The sequence below is a fragment of the Delphinapterus leucas genome, chromosome 3 (assembly GCF_059928025.1).
Source record: "Delphinapterus leucas isolate spDelLeu-1000000601 "Yukka" chromosome 3, BTC_Dleu_Yukka2, whole genome shotgun sequence".
NCBI lineage: Eukaryota > Metazoa > Chordata > Mammalia > Artiodactyla > Monodontidae > Delphinapterus > Delphinapterus leucas.
Genome location: NC_143131.1, coordinates 110,257,537 through 110,273,736, shown reverse-complemented (window position 1 = coordinate 110,273,736; position 16,200 = coordinate 110,257,537). Strand labels below are relative to the sequence as shown.

General features: G+C 35.7%; 1 protein-coding gene across 9 annotated transcripts in view; it reads left to right on the top strand.

Moving 5' to 3' along the window:
• The window catches only part of RAPGEF6 (Rap guanine nucleotide exchange factor 6), a 250,714-nt gene that overhangs the window by 182,543 nt on the left and 51,971 nt on the right, over positions 1–16,200 (top strand). For all 9 annotated transcript variants that reach the window (XM_089909271.1, XM_089909272.1, XM_089909274.1 and 6 more), the window contains 2 exons: positions 6,749–6,960; positions 12,313–12,436. In XM_089909271.1, the coding sequence (XP_089765397.1) occupies positions 6,749–6,960; positions 12,313–12,436 (336 nt within the window). The remainder of the gene's footprint in view (positions 1–6,748; positions 6,961–12,312; positions 12,437–16,200) is intronic.

The following is a 16,200-nucleotide window of genomic DNA, read 5'->3' as shown; positions in this document are numbered from 1 at the left end:
TATAAGGCCATGTGCTTGTATATGGCAGCATAATAGCTACCTTAACTAATCCCATCTATGCACACCCTCCAAAAAATTAATTATGATTTATTCCTAATACTCACATGAGATAAAATTAGAATCTTTAAGGAACTTTTTAATCATAAATCTGTCATAGTAATAGAAAACTCCTTTATGAAATTTACCAGTGGATGCAATTGAACTAGGCACTGTGGAGGAAGTATTGAATAGAGATTAATAGAGTGACCTTTAGAATCAACTGCACCTGTATTTGAATCTTGCCTCTAACGTGTCAAGGGGAAACTGAAGACCGGTTTCTCATCTGTGAAATTCAGGAATTACACCACCTACCTCACAGTTTTTAACAGCTGGGTCTAAAACAAGAGAACAGAGATGCCATTGATAAACACTTAGAAGGCTAGAAAGCATGGAGTAAAGAATCTGAGAGTTATAGGCTCAGTTTCAGAGTATTCCATTAAAAAAAAAAAATTGATCGACACCAGCAGAGATCTCTGTGTCCAAAGAAAATGGTAAAGAGCTAAAAACCATACCTTAGAGACCATCCTCAGGGTGGAGGTAAAGAAGAGAGTCCAGCCAAAGAAATAGAGGATCAATATTAAGAAACAGTAGGAGAGCACAATTTTGATAGTGTCATTAAAGCCAAGGAAACAGAATGATTTGAGCGAGGGTGGTGGACAGCAGCCCCAAGATGGGCATAAGAAAGGCGAGATTTGGTTAAGAGGCTTTGCTTTGGTTAGGAGGTTTGTTTTGTTATGAAGAACATTTTATTATATATATTTTCGATAGTTCATGTAAAGTTAATTGCTTTGTATTCTTACATTTTATATTAAAATACATTACACAATATAAAGGATATATTGACTTTTCAGCAGAGATGACACAGGCAAATCAATCACTTATGGCTGGAATTAAATAGCATATTTTATTTATTTCTCTTTTTTTAAGTCTAGCCAAAGGTTTGTCAGTTTTGTTTATTATTTCAGAAAACCTGTTCTTAGTTTCATTGATCTTTTCTGTTGTTTTTCTGGTCTCTTATTTATTTCCACTTGGATCTTTGTTATTTCCCAAAGGGCTTAGTTTCTTCTTTTTCTAGTTCTGGTTACATATGTTACGTAATTTACTTGAGGTCTTTCTTAATATAATTATTTATTATTATAAACTTCTGCCTTGGAACTGCTTTTGAAGCATCCACCAAATTTTGGAACGTTGTATATCCATTTTCCTTTGTTTAGAGGCATTTTTAAATTTCCCCTTTGATTTCTTTGACCCATTGATTGTTCAGGGGTGTGTTGCTTAATTTCCATATATTTGTAGATTTTCCATTTTTCCTCTTGCTGTTTCACACACTCTGGTCAGAAAAGATACTTGGTGTGATTTGGGTCTTCTTAAATTTGCTAAGACTTGTTTTGTGGCTTACGTGACCTATCCTGGAAGATGTTCTGTGCATGCTTGAGAAGAATGTGTATTCTGCTGATGTTGGATGGAATGTCCTGTATATATCTGTTAGGTCTATTGATCTAAAGTATGGTTCAGGTCCAACATTTCCTTGTTGATTTTTTTTGTCTGGGTGATAGATCCATTGCTAAAAGTGGAATATTGAAGTCCCCTGCTATTACTGTATTGTTTTTTTCTCCCTTCAGATCTGTTGGTGTTTGCTTAATATACTTAGGTGCTGTGCTGTTGGGTGCATACATATTTACAATTCTTATGTCTTCTTGCTGAGTTGACCCCTTTATCATTATATAATGACCTTCTTTGTCTCTTATTACCATTTTTGACTTAAAGTCTATTTTGTCTGACATAAATAACTCTATTCTCTTTTGGTTTCCACTTGCGTGGAATATCTTTTTCCATCCATTCACTTTGAGCCTGTCTGTATCCTTTAGGCTGAGTTGAGTAGGCAGTATATAGTGGGATCTTGGGTTTTTTTATCCACCAGTAACTGTGCCATTGGATTGGAAAATTCAGTCCATTTACCTTTAGAGTAATTATTGAAATGTAAGGACTTAACTACTGCCATCTAATTGTTTTCTGGACGTTTTATAATTCCCTTGTTAACTTTTTGACTCTGTTGCTGTGTTCCTTTATGAATTGGTGCTTTTCCATGGTGGTATGCTCTGATTCCCTTTTCATCTTTTGTGAGTCCACTATAGGCTTTTGCTTTGTGGTTACCATGAGACTTACATGAAGCATCTTATTAACAGTCTGTTTGACACTGATAAAATTTCAGTCACATACAAAACCCTACCCCCTCTTTTATGTTTTTAATGTCACAATTTGCCTTTTTGTATTGTGTATTCATTCACAAATTGTAGTAGCTAGAGTTATTTTTGACACTCTTGTCCTTTAACCTTTATACTCTAGTTAACATGCCATCATATTTCAGTGTTGAGAGTTTTTTAAATTTAACTGTATACTTTATCAGAGTGTTGTATATTTTTATATGTTTTCATGTTACTAGTTAGCATCGTTTCATTTCATTTGAAGAACTTCTTTTAGCATTTCTTATAAGGCACATCTAGTGATGGTGAATTTCTCAGCTCTTGTTTTTCTGGGAAAGTCCTCCATTTCTCTAGGATAACTTTGCCAGATAGAGTACTCTTGACTGTTAGACCACTCTCTCCTGGCCTGTAAGGTGTCTGCTAAGAAATCTGCTGATAGCCTAATGGGGTTTCCTTTGTAGGTTACAATCTTTTTTTCTCTTGCTGCCTTTATTATAATGTGTCTTGGAGAAAGTTGTTTTAGATTGAAATAATGGGGTGACCAATTAGCTTCGTGAGGTTGGATGTCTAGATCTCTTGCCAGGTTTGGGAAGTTCTCAGCCATACTTCTTTAAATAGTCTTTTTGCCTCCTTTTCCCTCACTTCACCCTCTGGAACTCCAGTGGTTTGTATAATGGGATGTGTTTTTTTTGATGGTTTCCCAACTTTCTTCGTTCTTTTTTCTCCTCAGATTGAGTTATTTCAAAGTTCCTGTCCTCTATCTCATTGATTTTTCCTTCTCTTTGGTCTACTGGATGTTGATGCTCTCTAGTGCATTTTTTCATTTCATTCACTGAATTCTTCGGCTCCAGAATATTCATTTGGTTCTTTCTTGTGATGTCTATATCTTTGTTAAATTTCTCATTTGGATCATATATTGTTTTCCTGATTTCGTTGAATTGCCTTTGTTTTCTTATAGCTGATTGAGTTTTCTTAGAACACCTGTTTTGAATTCTTTGTTAGGTAAATCATAGATCGCCATGTCTTTGAGTTTGATTACTGGAAGATTACTGTGAACTTTTGGTGATGTCGTGTTTCCCTCAGTTTTCATGTTACTTGGAGTTTTGCATTGCTCTTTTTGCATTTGAAATAGCATTCACCTTCTCTGAGTTTTATGAGTTGCCTTCAGGATAAAAAACCTTTCATCATTCTTGATATATTGATAGATTCTGAGGCTTTCTCAGGCATTGTGTGGATACATCTGCTCCATGCTTCTTTTCCCTCTTGTGGCAGAATTCTGAAGCTTGTATGTCTTCTCTGTATCCTAGGATGTACTGTGTCAGCTGCTGATAGTCTCTTTTTTTTTTCCTAAAGGTAGTGCTACAGCTCAGGTTTGTGGTTTCTTCTTTGCCCACAGACTCTGGCCTGTTTCCTGTGTGTGTTTCCTCTCTACCAGAGCTTTCTCTTGGGACCTTGCACAGGGAGCCAGTAGCAGAGTGGGGGGAGGTGTGGGTTTGTGCATGTTGAGCTGCAGGTGCTCTTGGGTACGTTGGGGGGTTTACAAGTGAGGTTTTCCCTGTGGCTCCTGGATGGGCTTCCTGTTGGAATCCAGAAGCATTTAGCAGGAACCACATCCCTTTAATACCTCTTGGAATCTTATATGCTGCTCTTCTGATCTGTTCCCTCCCCCCAGTCATGGAGCTCCCACTTTAGTGCTCTGGATGCTACAAGACAGAATGAGTGTCTTTGGCAGCATCCTACACTGCTAGGGCAGCCAAGCATTCACTCACTGGCTCTCCCTTTCCCCTGTGGGAGAAATCATAGGCCGTCTAGTTTAGGCTTAAGCTGTGCTTTCCTTGATGCCAGCAAAGTCAAGCTATTTCTATTCCAGTGCATCTGCACTCTTTTTTTCTGTTCTGTTATATTCCAGCAGAGTGCTTGAACTTCCCCTCTGGAAACCTGGGCTTCACAGAGGCTCTCTTGTCTGTAGCTGACCACCCAAGTCAGTGTTCTCCATGTGTTCCCAGACCACAGCTAAGAGGGGCCAGAACCATTTCATAGTCCCTTGTAGGTTCCACAGCCAGTATCCAAATCTACCTGCTTGTTACCCAGTATGCCAGTGGGTGAGGCTCCTCTCAGGTCCCTTGGTCTGTGATTCTGGGTCTCACAGCTCCCACAGAGGCACTACTTACTGTTCATGGATAGATGCTGAATTTTCGTTGTTGGGGCAGGGAGTAAAATGAGGGTCGTCTTATGACAGTATAATGCTGACATCACTCTCTCCAGTCATCTCCTGGTTGAAGTTTGTTTTCTAGTCATTTCTTGCACAAGGGCTTATGGGAATTATATATCCTGAGCATATTCAGAGTATTTTTCTGTTGGCTTTGAACTACAGTGTCAGTTTATCTGCCTTTAAAATTCTTGTCTAACATGTAATTTCTTGGGAACCTCATAGATAATGGCTCTACAACTAGCGTTTTATATAGCTGTTCAAGTTTCTGTGTTTACTCTCCTTATTATTTCCTTATCTCTGAAGTCATTTACCTTTACATGGGTGTTTCCACATCTCATTTAGTTTTGTATCAAGTTCTCTGGAACTGTGGTATCTATTCTATAGATTCAGTTATTTTGTTTCTGAATAGTTTTCTCAAATTGTACTTTTGAATATTTTTTCAGTTCCATTATTTTCGTTTCCTTCTTCAAGGATACCAGTTATATGTATTTTAGATCTCCTTTGTCTTCCATATCCATTATTTTCTCTCTTGTTCTTTTCAGCTCTGTCCATTTCCATTGATTGCTTTTGTTAATCCTTTCTTTTAAGTCACTTGCCTAAGGTTTTAGCAGTGTCTTTTTTTTCTTTATGTAGGTTCCAGTGTTGCCTTCATTTCTCTGCTGGTTGCATTTTTTTCTTCCATTCTTTTCTAAACTTTACTTAACTCTTTTATCAACTTATATATTTTTTCCCTAAACTCCTGTATCACCACATTACTCTTTGTTTATTAGTTCATTTGAAATCATGGCTAGAGTCATTAGTCCCAGTTTTTATTGTATTGTTGGAACATTTTCCTGCTTTATGATCTTTAAGTCTTTGTTTTTCCTTGTAGCAGCATGTTATAGCTCTGGTATTCATTCCTTCTTTTTGAATGACATGAGTTTTCCTATACCATCTATCTGCAGGAGATTCATGTGGGAGAAAAGCCAGGGCAGTATCCCAGGCTAGCAGAAATAGAGCTTGTATGTGAATTGTTTTACCCTTTACTTCTCTCCAGCAAATGAAAATTGGCAGTTTTATGGCTGCTTACAACTCAGTTTCTCCCTTCTTTCTTGTGTCACTGTTAAATTCCTTCTTGCCAAGATGTTATATCACTGTGTGTACTGTGTTAATCTTACTTTCCCTGACACTCTCTGGTAAAGAACAGAGTCCAACCCGCTCCTAATTCTGTCAGCCTATGGACTCTGTTGTGTTCTTCCAAACAGGGGATTCCTGGTTTGCCTTCTGGGTGAGTTACCTGCTTCAGAGAGCTGTGCTTTACCAGCTTTCATTGACATCTTCATCTGCAGGCATTCTTTTTCAGCATTTTGCCTACTCAAAGTTGACCTTGGCTATTTTTTGACAGCCTTTCTAATGTGTTTAGGAGTTACAGATATCTTAGTTTTGGTGGAGATGAAATTTGCATTCCTGTTATTCATCCTTGTAGTTGTTTGGGATGATTTCTGAGAAGCAGAGGGAACAAAGATACCTTAACTCCACACTTTAAAATCAGAAATCAAGAGAACATTTTAAATACCATAGTATTGGTAAAAGTCAGGTGGCTGAGAACAAAAGAGGGATTAACTGGTAAGAAAATTGCACTATTCATTCAGCAGCATACCTATGAGTTGGTAGTATAGAGGTAAGGGATAGGGAGGAGGAGTTGTAGCCTAATTGGCATGCATTATTTTTAAAGTTAGGACCATCTGAGTTTGTTTAAAATCCTATAGAGAGGAGACATTGAATATATGAAGGCCTGAGGGACAACAGGATTAGAATCTAGGGATATGGAAGTATTGGAATCAGGGACATGAGTGGCCAAAATCTCAAGGAAAGAAGGTTTTCAGCCCCAGAACTTGCCTTGCTTCTTATATAACGCTTGTTATCACTTACACCACTCTCAAATAGGTAATTTGTCCATAAAGTTATTTCTGAGCAAATAAAAAATTGTGATACTTGAAATTTATTCTTAAGTTAAATGCCTATTTTATGGAGTTACTATATTTGTGATTTACATGCAGACTACAAAATAAAGGCTGTTGGTATACAACCATAGGCAAGTAATGTAGTTCCTTTGAAGGAAGTTTTCCTTAAGATCAAGGAGTCCCTTTTATTTATTTATTTTTTCATGGTTCTCCTGTTTATTTCAACACATTGAAATTTGTCCCTGCTTATTTTACCTTTATTAGAAAAGATTGGTTTATACACTTTCCTGACCTGAGTCCTTTCTCTCCCACAAGTCCCTTTCTAATGTTTTTATTCTCATCTTCGGCAGTGGCTTGAACCTGGCATCTGTAGCACGACTCAGAGGTACTTGGGAAAAGTTACCAAGCAAGTATGAGAAACACCTCCAAGATCTACAAGACCTTTTTGATCCATCTAGAAACATGGCAAAATATAGAAATATTCTTAGTAGTCAAAGCATGCAGCCTCCAATTATTCCACTCTTCCCTGTTGTCAAGAAAGATATGACATTTCTACATGAAGGTATTTAAAAGTAATTTGAAAATGAGCATATTTAGCTTCAGCTAATTCTCCATAATTGTGATGTGTTTAATGTATTTTCCAGTCTATTGATTAAAAGTCACTAAAGCTTTACCCAGTTAAATGCAGCAAACCTTAGGAACCAAAACCCACATTATTGACAAGAACAAATGTAGGTGTTTACCCAATGCATTCAAACTTAAAAGTTGACTTACAACCAAGATCAGACTTTTTGATCTTATTTATTGTTTTGTTTAGTAATATTTTTCCTTCCAACTTAATTTTTTAATTACTAAACACATACAGAAAAGTACCCAGAACAAGTGAACAACTCAATGAATTATGACAAAGCAAACACCCATGCACCCAACATCCAGTCAAAGAAATAAAATATTGCCTACCTCCCAGCACCCCCACTCATGCCCTTTCCTGGTTACCACATTCATCTTCCCCAAAGATAACTAGGGTCTTGACTTCTAATACTGTGGTTTAGTTTCACCTGTTCTTGAACTTTATATAATCACAGAGTATGTTTATTTTTTTAGTTTTGGTTTGGCTTCTGGATTATTTTGGTCAGCATTAGACTTGTGAGATGAGATTCTTCCATGTTTTTGAGTGTAACTGTACTTCATTTTCAAAACTATTTAGCATTCATTCCATTACATAAATGCAATACAGTGGATTCATCCAATCCATTGATGAGCATTTGATAGTTTCCACTGTTTACGAATAATGCTGCTATGAATATTCTTTCACATATCTCGTAGTGCACGTGCATTTTTGTTCAGTATAATTCACAGTGAAATTTATGGGTCCTGATATTCATATAATCAACTTTGGAAAGCAGTTTGAGATTAATCTACTAAAGTGGAACACTGGCAGTGTTTTTAGCATTCTTATTGTTCCTCATTCTCACCAACACCTGGTAAATTGATTCTTTTTACTTTTATCCATTCCAGTAGGTGTGTAATTGTATCTTGATGTGGTTTAATTTGCATTTCTCTGATTACTAATGAGGCTGAACACCCTTTTGTATATTTATTCGTCCTCTTTTGACAATTATCAGTTCAGTGTCCTGCTTATTTTTTATAAGGTTCTGTTTTTCTAATACACTTTTTAAGAATTTTGTGTAAGTCCTGTATATAGTATGACTTGCCTTTTGACACTCTTAAGGATGTCTTTTGATGAACAGCAAGTTCTTAGTTTTAAAAACCAAATTAACCTTTTGCCATGTGGTTTATCTGCATTCCCCTTAATTGATTTTTGTGAATGGTATTTGTCCTCCATTAACTTGCTGATATACACTGTTTTACTAATTTTCTAGTGTTACACTAGACATTATATTGGGTTGGCCAAAAAGTTTGTTCGGTTTTTTCTAGTAGCTCTTAGTTGTCTTTCACTTCATTCGAAACAATTTTGTTAGATTGTATCATGACAGCTGTCATGTCAGCGTGCGTTTTTAAAAAACTTATCAAAATTGGTGGATTTTTCTGTAGCCATTTTAATATTGAAGATGGAAGAAAACAACATTTTTGGCATATTATACTTTATTATTTAAAGAAACGTAAAAATGAAACTGAAATGCACAAAAGGATTTGTGCGGTGTATGGAGAAGGTGCCGTGACTGCTCGAACGTGTCAAAAGTGGTTTGCGGAGTTTCATGCTGGAGATTTCTTGCTGGACGTTGCTCCACGGTCGGGTAGACCAGTTGAAGTTGACAGCAATCAAATTGAAATATTAATTGAGAACAATCAACATTATACCACGCTGGAGATAGCCAACATACTCAAAATACCCAGATCAAGCATTGAAAATCATTTGCACCAGCTTGGTATGTTAATTGCTTTGATGTTTGGGTTCCACATAAGTTAAGCGAAAAAAACCTTCTTGACCATATTTCTGCATGTGATTCTATACTTAAACGTAATGAAAACGTTTCGTTTTTAAAACAAATTTTGACTGGTGATGAAAAGTGGATACTGCATAATAATGTGGAACAGAAGCGATCGTGGGGGCAAGCGAAATGAACAACCACCAACCACACCAAAGGCCAGTCTTCATCCAAAGAAGGTGATGGATGTTGTGTATATGGTGGGATTGGAAGGGAATGAGTCTTCTATTATGAACTCCTTCCAGAAAACCCAATGATTAATTCCAACAAGTACTGCTCCCAATTAGACCAACTGAAAGCGGCACTCGACCTAAAGCGTTCAGAATTAGTCAACAGAAGATGCATAATCTTCTATCAGGATAACGGAAGACCGCATGTTTCTTTTATGACCAAGTAAGAACTGTTACAGCTTGGCTGGGAAGTTCTGATTCATCCGCCATATTCACCAGAGATTGCACTTTCGGATTTCCATTTATTTCGGTCTTTACAAAATTCTCTTAATGGAAAAAATTTCCATTTCCTGGAAGACTGTAAAAGGCACCTGGAACAGTTCTTTTCTCAAAAAGATAAAAAATTTTGGGAAGATGGAATTATGAAGTTACCTGGAAAATGGCAGAAGGTAGTGGAACAAAAAGGTGAATACGTTGTTCAATAAAGTTCTTGGTGACAATGAAAATGTCTTTTAGTTTTACTTAAAAACCAAAGGAACTTTTTGGCCAACCCAGTATATTTATACTTGTTGATATTAATTCACGTAATATTCATTAGTACTTTTCTGTGTGTCAGGCAGTGCAAGAAGTTAGACCATTTAAATTCCCATTTGCTCACCTCCCGACATATACAGTTGTTTCCATGCCTTTAAATGCCACACTATACTATTGTTGTTTAGTAAAGTCAGTATTTATTTAGCTTTACCTGCATGATGATATTGTTACTTTTCCTGCATTTCAAAGTTTTCATATGGTTGGGGTTTTTTCCTCCTGTAGAACACTGATTATTATTCCCTTATGCGCAAGTCTACTGGTGATGAAATCTCTTACTTTTTGTTTATTTGAAAAATGTCTTTAATTAATATTCATTCTTAAGGCATAACTTTGGTTGGCACTTACCTTTCAACATTTTGCGATAACAAAACTGTCTCCTGGCTTCCATTGTTATTGTTGAGAAATCAAGTGTCAGTCTTATTTGTTGTTCCTTTGACAAATCTACCCTTTTTCTCATAGCTGCTTTATAATTTTCTCTTCTCTCTATCTCTGTTTTTCTCTAGTTTTGCTATGATGTGACTAGGTGCAGCATTTGGTTTTCTCTGACCTGGATATTTTTATTCATTCTGGAATTTTCTCCCAGCTTTCTCTGGAATTTTCTCTCCAATTTTTAAATTATTTCTTCAATTGTGTACTAATTTACTGTTAAATTCAGCAACAAATTCCTTATTTCAGTTATTGGGGTTTTTTTTTTTACAGTTTTACAATTTAAATTCATTTTTTATCTTCATGTTCTCTGCCAAAGTTCTCAGTGTTGTTTTTTATAACCTTGCACATATTTACCAGTTACTATTATGTTTGTCTCCAATAACTCCATAATCTAGATCCTTTATGAGTCTTTCTGTTGTCTTTTATTTTTTTTTCCTTGCATTTCAATCATGTTGAATTTTCTCCTGATGTACCTGGTTATTTTTGACCAAATGGATGTTGTGTATAAAGAAATTACAGAAATAATCTAAGGTTTCAGACAATATTACATTCCTCCAGAGAGAATTAAAGCTTGCTTCTGCCAGGCAGCTAGGGGTGCTAGCAATCCAAAAATCACCTTAAACCCTTTTCATATTTTGAGATAATTTAACACTGAACTTTTATCCCAGTCTACATTTAGTTTATCTTTGGTCTGAGGATATATTATAGGCCTTCAAAATCCCGACCCAAAACATTGAAGATTTATCTAGACTTAAGTTGTTCTTCTCTAACTTCAAAGGTCATGGTGGCACTACTCAGTTTTTCAGCTCATCATCCCCTTTTCTGAAATCAGCAGATGCTGGGTCAAGCACTGGGAGATGCTAAACTTGCCACAGATCTTCATTATTGCTTCAGATCTTCACAGCCTTGATAGTTTTTTGATGACTTAAAACATTTTTTTTCTATTTTTGTCCAACTTTTCTAACTGTTTTTAGCAGACGTGTTGTGCCAATTAACTAGTTGTTCTGCCCCCACTTTCATTGTCACTCCTTTTTCATAAGAAAATATCATTATAGGCTTCAAGTATATTTTTCTGACATGCTCCCTCAAAACATGTTTATGTGACTTGAAAGTATTTTGGGTTATCATTTTGTTTTCAACTCATGTTGAGACCCTGAACAATTTATATGTCCAATGGATAGGTGCCATTTACTACAAAAAGGGAGCCCACCATGTGTTCCAGACCCATGTGGTTCTCAAACTTGGCTTCAGGGACTTGGAATTCCACAGACACCTCAGGGGCTATGTGGAAAATAAATAGGGTCAGACCAGCTGTTAAAGACAGGTGTGAAAAAAAGACAGATTACCCTTTGAACATACAGTTTTTTGCCTTGTGGTTTGAACTGGGTAAGCCAACATATGGGCTAAGTCTGGTCTCATTCCTGTCCTCGTCAAAGAAAAGTAGACCATTTTGAGAGGTGTATGAGTTTTTTTCCTCAGAGAACTACTTAGTGAAACAGAAACAAAAACCATGGAACTTACAAACAAGCAAATTTGTGTTTAATGATTAAAGTCATGATTGTAAATTCAAATCCTGGGGAAGAGAGGATGCATGGCAGACTAGAAGATGTCTACCCCTACGAGCCAGCCACCTCTTAATTTTAACTAATTATTACCACTTGGAAAACAGACCTATCAATACTTATTATTTAATCCCCCACCTACCCACCCCGCTTTTTTTCTTCGAGAGAAGTCAGAAATTCTTGTTTTCTTGGGATGTCTTCCACTTCTTAAGTGTTGACAACTCATTTTACAATTTATTTAAGTACCGTAAACCATAGAAACCTTACTAGATTAGTTAAGCCAAAGGTCACTGTTTGTGACCTCTGGCTAAAACCTAAGTTTTCAAGTGCTCTACTCTGCTGCCCAAAAAAACAGATGCACATACTTGCCTAAGAGTGGGCTGAGCATCTGGAGAATTAGATTTGAGGAGCTGTATTTTTTACTAGGTGTGCCTACAGCATAATGAAATGGCTTTTAGAAGCTATGCACAGTTTCTCACTTTCCAATAATCATAATCATTACTTCCATAGGAATAGAATTTCTCCCATTAGCTCATTCCCTGGGAGCAGGATTAAACCATCTATGGGTTTATCAGTTCTTGAAAACAAAAGTGACAGTTTGATAAAGAAGGTTCTGATTTGTGCCTCCAACAATAATAACTTGACTTCTGCTACTTTTATATAGATATTTTAATTTTGGAAGTTAAAAAAAGTTACTTTTATTCTATAGGAAATGATTCCAAAGTAGATGGTTTAGTAAATTTTGAGAAGCTCAGAATGATTGCCAAGGAAATTCGTCAAGTTGTTCGAATGACTTCTGCTAACATGGACCCAGCTATGATGTTCCGACAGAGGTATGTCATTGAAGTGTGTAAGTGTTACAGAGTGGCACTGAGCATGATATAATATTTTTCATTTATTGACCATCTGCCATTTGTTACGCAGTGTACTAAGTGCTTTACAGATGTCCCTCTCAAGTAATAGTTTGTCACTATAACCTTTAAAGGTTGGTAGTAGTATTGGCCTGCCTTTTACATATGAAGAAACTGAAGCTCAGAGCAGTTAGGTGATGTGTCCAGGATTACATAAATTGCTGAGATTTGAACCCTAGTTCTCTATTACTTTTTTGAGTACATAGACCTGTATTGTTATTGTTAATTAAAATGTCATCTAACTTAAATGTTTAAGTAAGTTGCTGATCTTTACTGAAGTTATCACACAGGACAGATGCTTTCATCTGGTTTCTAACAAAATGTATGAAGTATTAGTCTTTTATTTTTACTGAATATGTCTTTTTATTGAATATTTTTAAACTTCTATTTCTGCCTAAGTTCTACTTTATTCTTCTAAAATATATTCCTTGGTTTCAAGTCATGGTACTGCTGTTTATTTGTATGTAAATTCTTTAACGCAGTTTAGAAAGTGCCAATTTAAGGATGCTCCATTTCTAATAAAAATGAAATAAAAATAAGAATTGCATTCAATATTAACCTGATCTTCTAAGAATGCTTTTTAAAATTCATTTTTAATGTAATAACAAATGTCTCCTCAACTTATATAAAACATAAAGTATGTTGTCAAGCTGTTCCCAGTAATTTCTGTAATTTTTAGGGTAAAAAGATATTAGGGTTTTCATTTTTGGTCTGATTTTCTTCTGGGCCTTTGTGTATAGCTTCAGTACCTAAGAGCTTTAAAAATGAAATGTTTACCCAGGCAGACACAATTCTTGTGGCTTGAAAGAAATATAGCCTACTAAGGAAACAAAAATACTTGGTTTTTTAAAAGTTAGAGATGGAGTTTTTGTATCCAAACAGAATCATTGTGTGTCAGGATTGGTTTTTTTATTTTTGTTTTGTTTTGTCTAAATCACTGTTCAGGAGTCTTTGTTTTTATAAGTAGTTGACCTGATCGTTGCTCTAGTGTAGAAATTCTCAAAATATGGAGGAAGGGGTATATCATATCTCCTCTTCCCAACCCATCCCACTTCTGTCCCTGAGAATCACTACATGTAATGAGGGGTGTCATTGCTCAGCAGTGTAGAAGCAGAAAACAGTAAGAACCAGGGACCAAAGCAGACCTGGAGGATTTGTTTCTTTGTTTTTAAGTTTTTGTTTTTGTTATATGTCCCTGTACAGTGGCCCCACCACGCCTTGTTGTCTTACGCAGACATCCATCTACTCATGTATTTTAGCACTCTCGTTCCTCAAGATGATAATGACTTTGTGAGCCTGCCAGACCAGTTGATAATATTTTAAGTACAATGCCTCAGAAATGAGCAAAGGAGGAAGAAACTGAGGATGAAATCAGTAAACTTGGCTGTTTCCTTGGGAATGGCCTAGGCTACAGTAGAATGCAGTATAGGAAAAAATAAAACATAATTAGATTAGACTGAAGTTTTCCTGAATCAGTTGTATTTGTCAGCTAGTACTGAAATGTACTAGCTTTCTTTAAGCAAGTAATTGTCCAGTTTGGTGGTGTATAATATCTTGTGTAGACAAAGTACCCCTTTTATTTTAACAGTAGTCAGTGTGCTTACTGAAAAACAGAATTTTGGGCTGGCCAGAGCTGGAGCTTATTGGATACAAGCCAGAGATATAATGAGACCAGTCAGGATTGGGGGGAAGGGGCAAAAAAATAAATGAGAATAAAAATTTTAAAAAGAATCTTGATTCAGCCCAATTGTAGTGTAAGGAGATACAGGATCATAAAGATTTTGATGATATATTTATACTTACTTATAAATACAACTTAAGTTGGATTTGCTGGTCAAAATTTCTTGTTAATGCACATTGTAAGAGAATTTCTGCACTTAAAAATGAAATTATAAATTTTTGTTTCTTGTAATTTCATCCTCGCTTAAATGTATGGCTCAAAAATCCTTTTTTAAAAAAAGTTCAAAAGATCATATTCCTTAATTTAAGGTTTCCCTGAAAACTTTGAATTCAAAATTCATAGTTAATAAATGTTTTCCCTTAAGCTTCTTATTAACATAAGCCTCTAAATGAATTAGGTATTAAAAATATAATTGGTCTAAAAGCATACTTTTAAATAGTGTGGAGTTTTTTGGCCTTCAGTACATATCATAATTCATTTTACCCCCTTGTATTCCATTAAAGTCATTTTACTGTTAAGCTACCTTTTTTTTCTAGTAAAATTTTTCTGTTCTGTCTCCATAGTTTCTCTGACTCACGACTGTTGTCTTTTTTCTGTGCTTTCCTATTCAAACACATGCTTCAATGTTTGTGGCTCTTGCTTACAGGAAGAAGAGGTGGCGGAGTCTGGGGTAAGTGTAGAGATGAATGCAACTGGAATGAAGGTTGTGCAACTGTTAACATATACTGCATCCTTTTCATTAATGCACGCACGTAAAATAGCATGTGTTCTATTAACCCTGTCAACCTACATTCCTGACAAATAAATGCCTTTTGCTAACAAGGTTAAAATAGTGTTAGAACTAGCTTTTTTTCCCTTTACTTTTCCATTGTTGACGTCCCATAAGTCCCTTTTAGATTTTATTTAGCAGGGTCAGTTAGATAATGATGACGATAGCATATATTTGTTGTGTGCTTCCTATGTGCCATATACTTCTCTGTGCACTTTATATGAATTATTTAATTCTCCAGCCACTCTGTGAAATAGATAATGTTATTCCCATGGTACAGATGGGGAAGATAGAGTTGTCCAAATTCCTAGAGCTCACTAATGGTGGATTCTGATTCATTAATGGTGGTAGTCTGATTCCAGAGTCCACACTATTTTCTTTTATTCACATGCCATATTTTATAAAAATAAATGTTTAAGTGTATTAAAATGGGTAAAAGGGTTGTTTATAAAGATTACATTTTTCTATCAGTTTTCCAAAAGGGTGCAGCCTTTATCCAAACTGTACTGTAATATTGAGTTTGTAAATAATTGAAATAGAGGATGATTTTAATTGTTCAGATCCACTAATACCATGAGACATACAACATTGAGTTTTAAATTCCTACCACTTTTAATTAAAGACTCCCTTATCTCTCTTAAAACTGAAATAGAATCAGACCTAACAACACCTTTTGTTGTCAAGTAGGTTCAGATCTCTGCTTACAGATCTGTAATAGATAGCTAAGTATCCATGTAGAAATCATAGAATGTTTGGGATCTTATAAATCATCTATCTGATCCTTTCATTTTTAGTTGAAGAAAAAGATGGGTTTTGTAGATGAGCAAAAAAGGAGAATTTTGCTCTTTTAAGATTATGGTGAATCATTAAGTTAGATGCTTTTATATTACATATAAGAAGGATTTTTTGTGAGCCACTTACTTTGAGTCTTGTCTTATTTGTGGTCTTTTGTTTTCTGTTGAAGCTTGGTGAACTTGAATTTCCTTCTGCTTTCTTCCTTCTCTGTGTTTCTTCTGTGTTTTCTTCTATACTTTACATTTATGTCTTGGTCTTTTCTGGTTCTTCTCATTGAAGATAGAAATTGATTCCTAACGTTACTGTTATGAAGAAGAATACTTGAACAGTATATCTTAGTGGGGATTTTGGGGTGTTTGAATGACTTATGTAACACATTCACTGTTTATTTAGCTTTAGGGTTGCTTTGTATGATGTTTGCAGGCACTAGATATTTTTGTT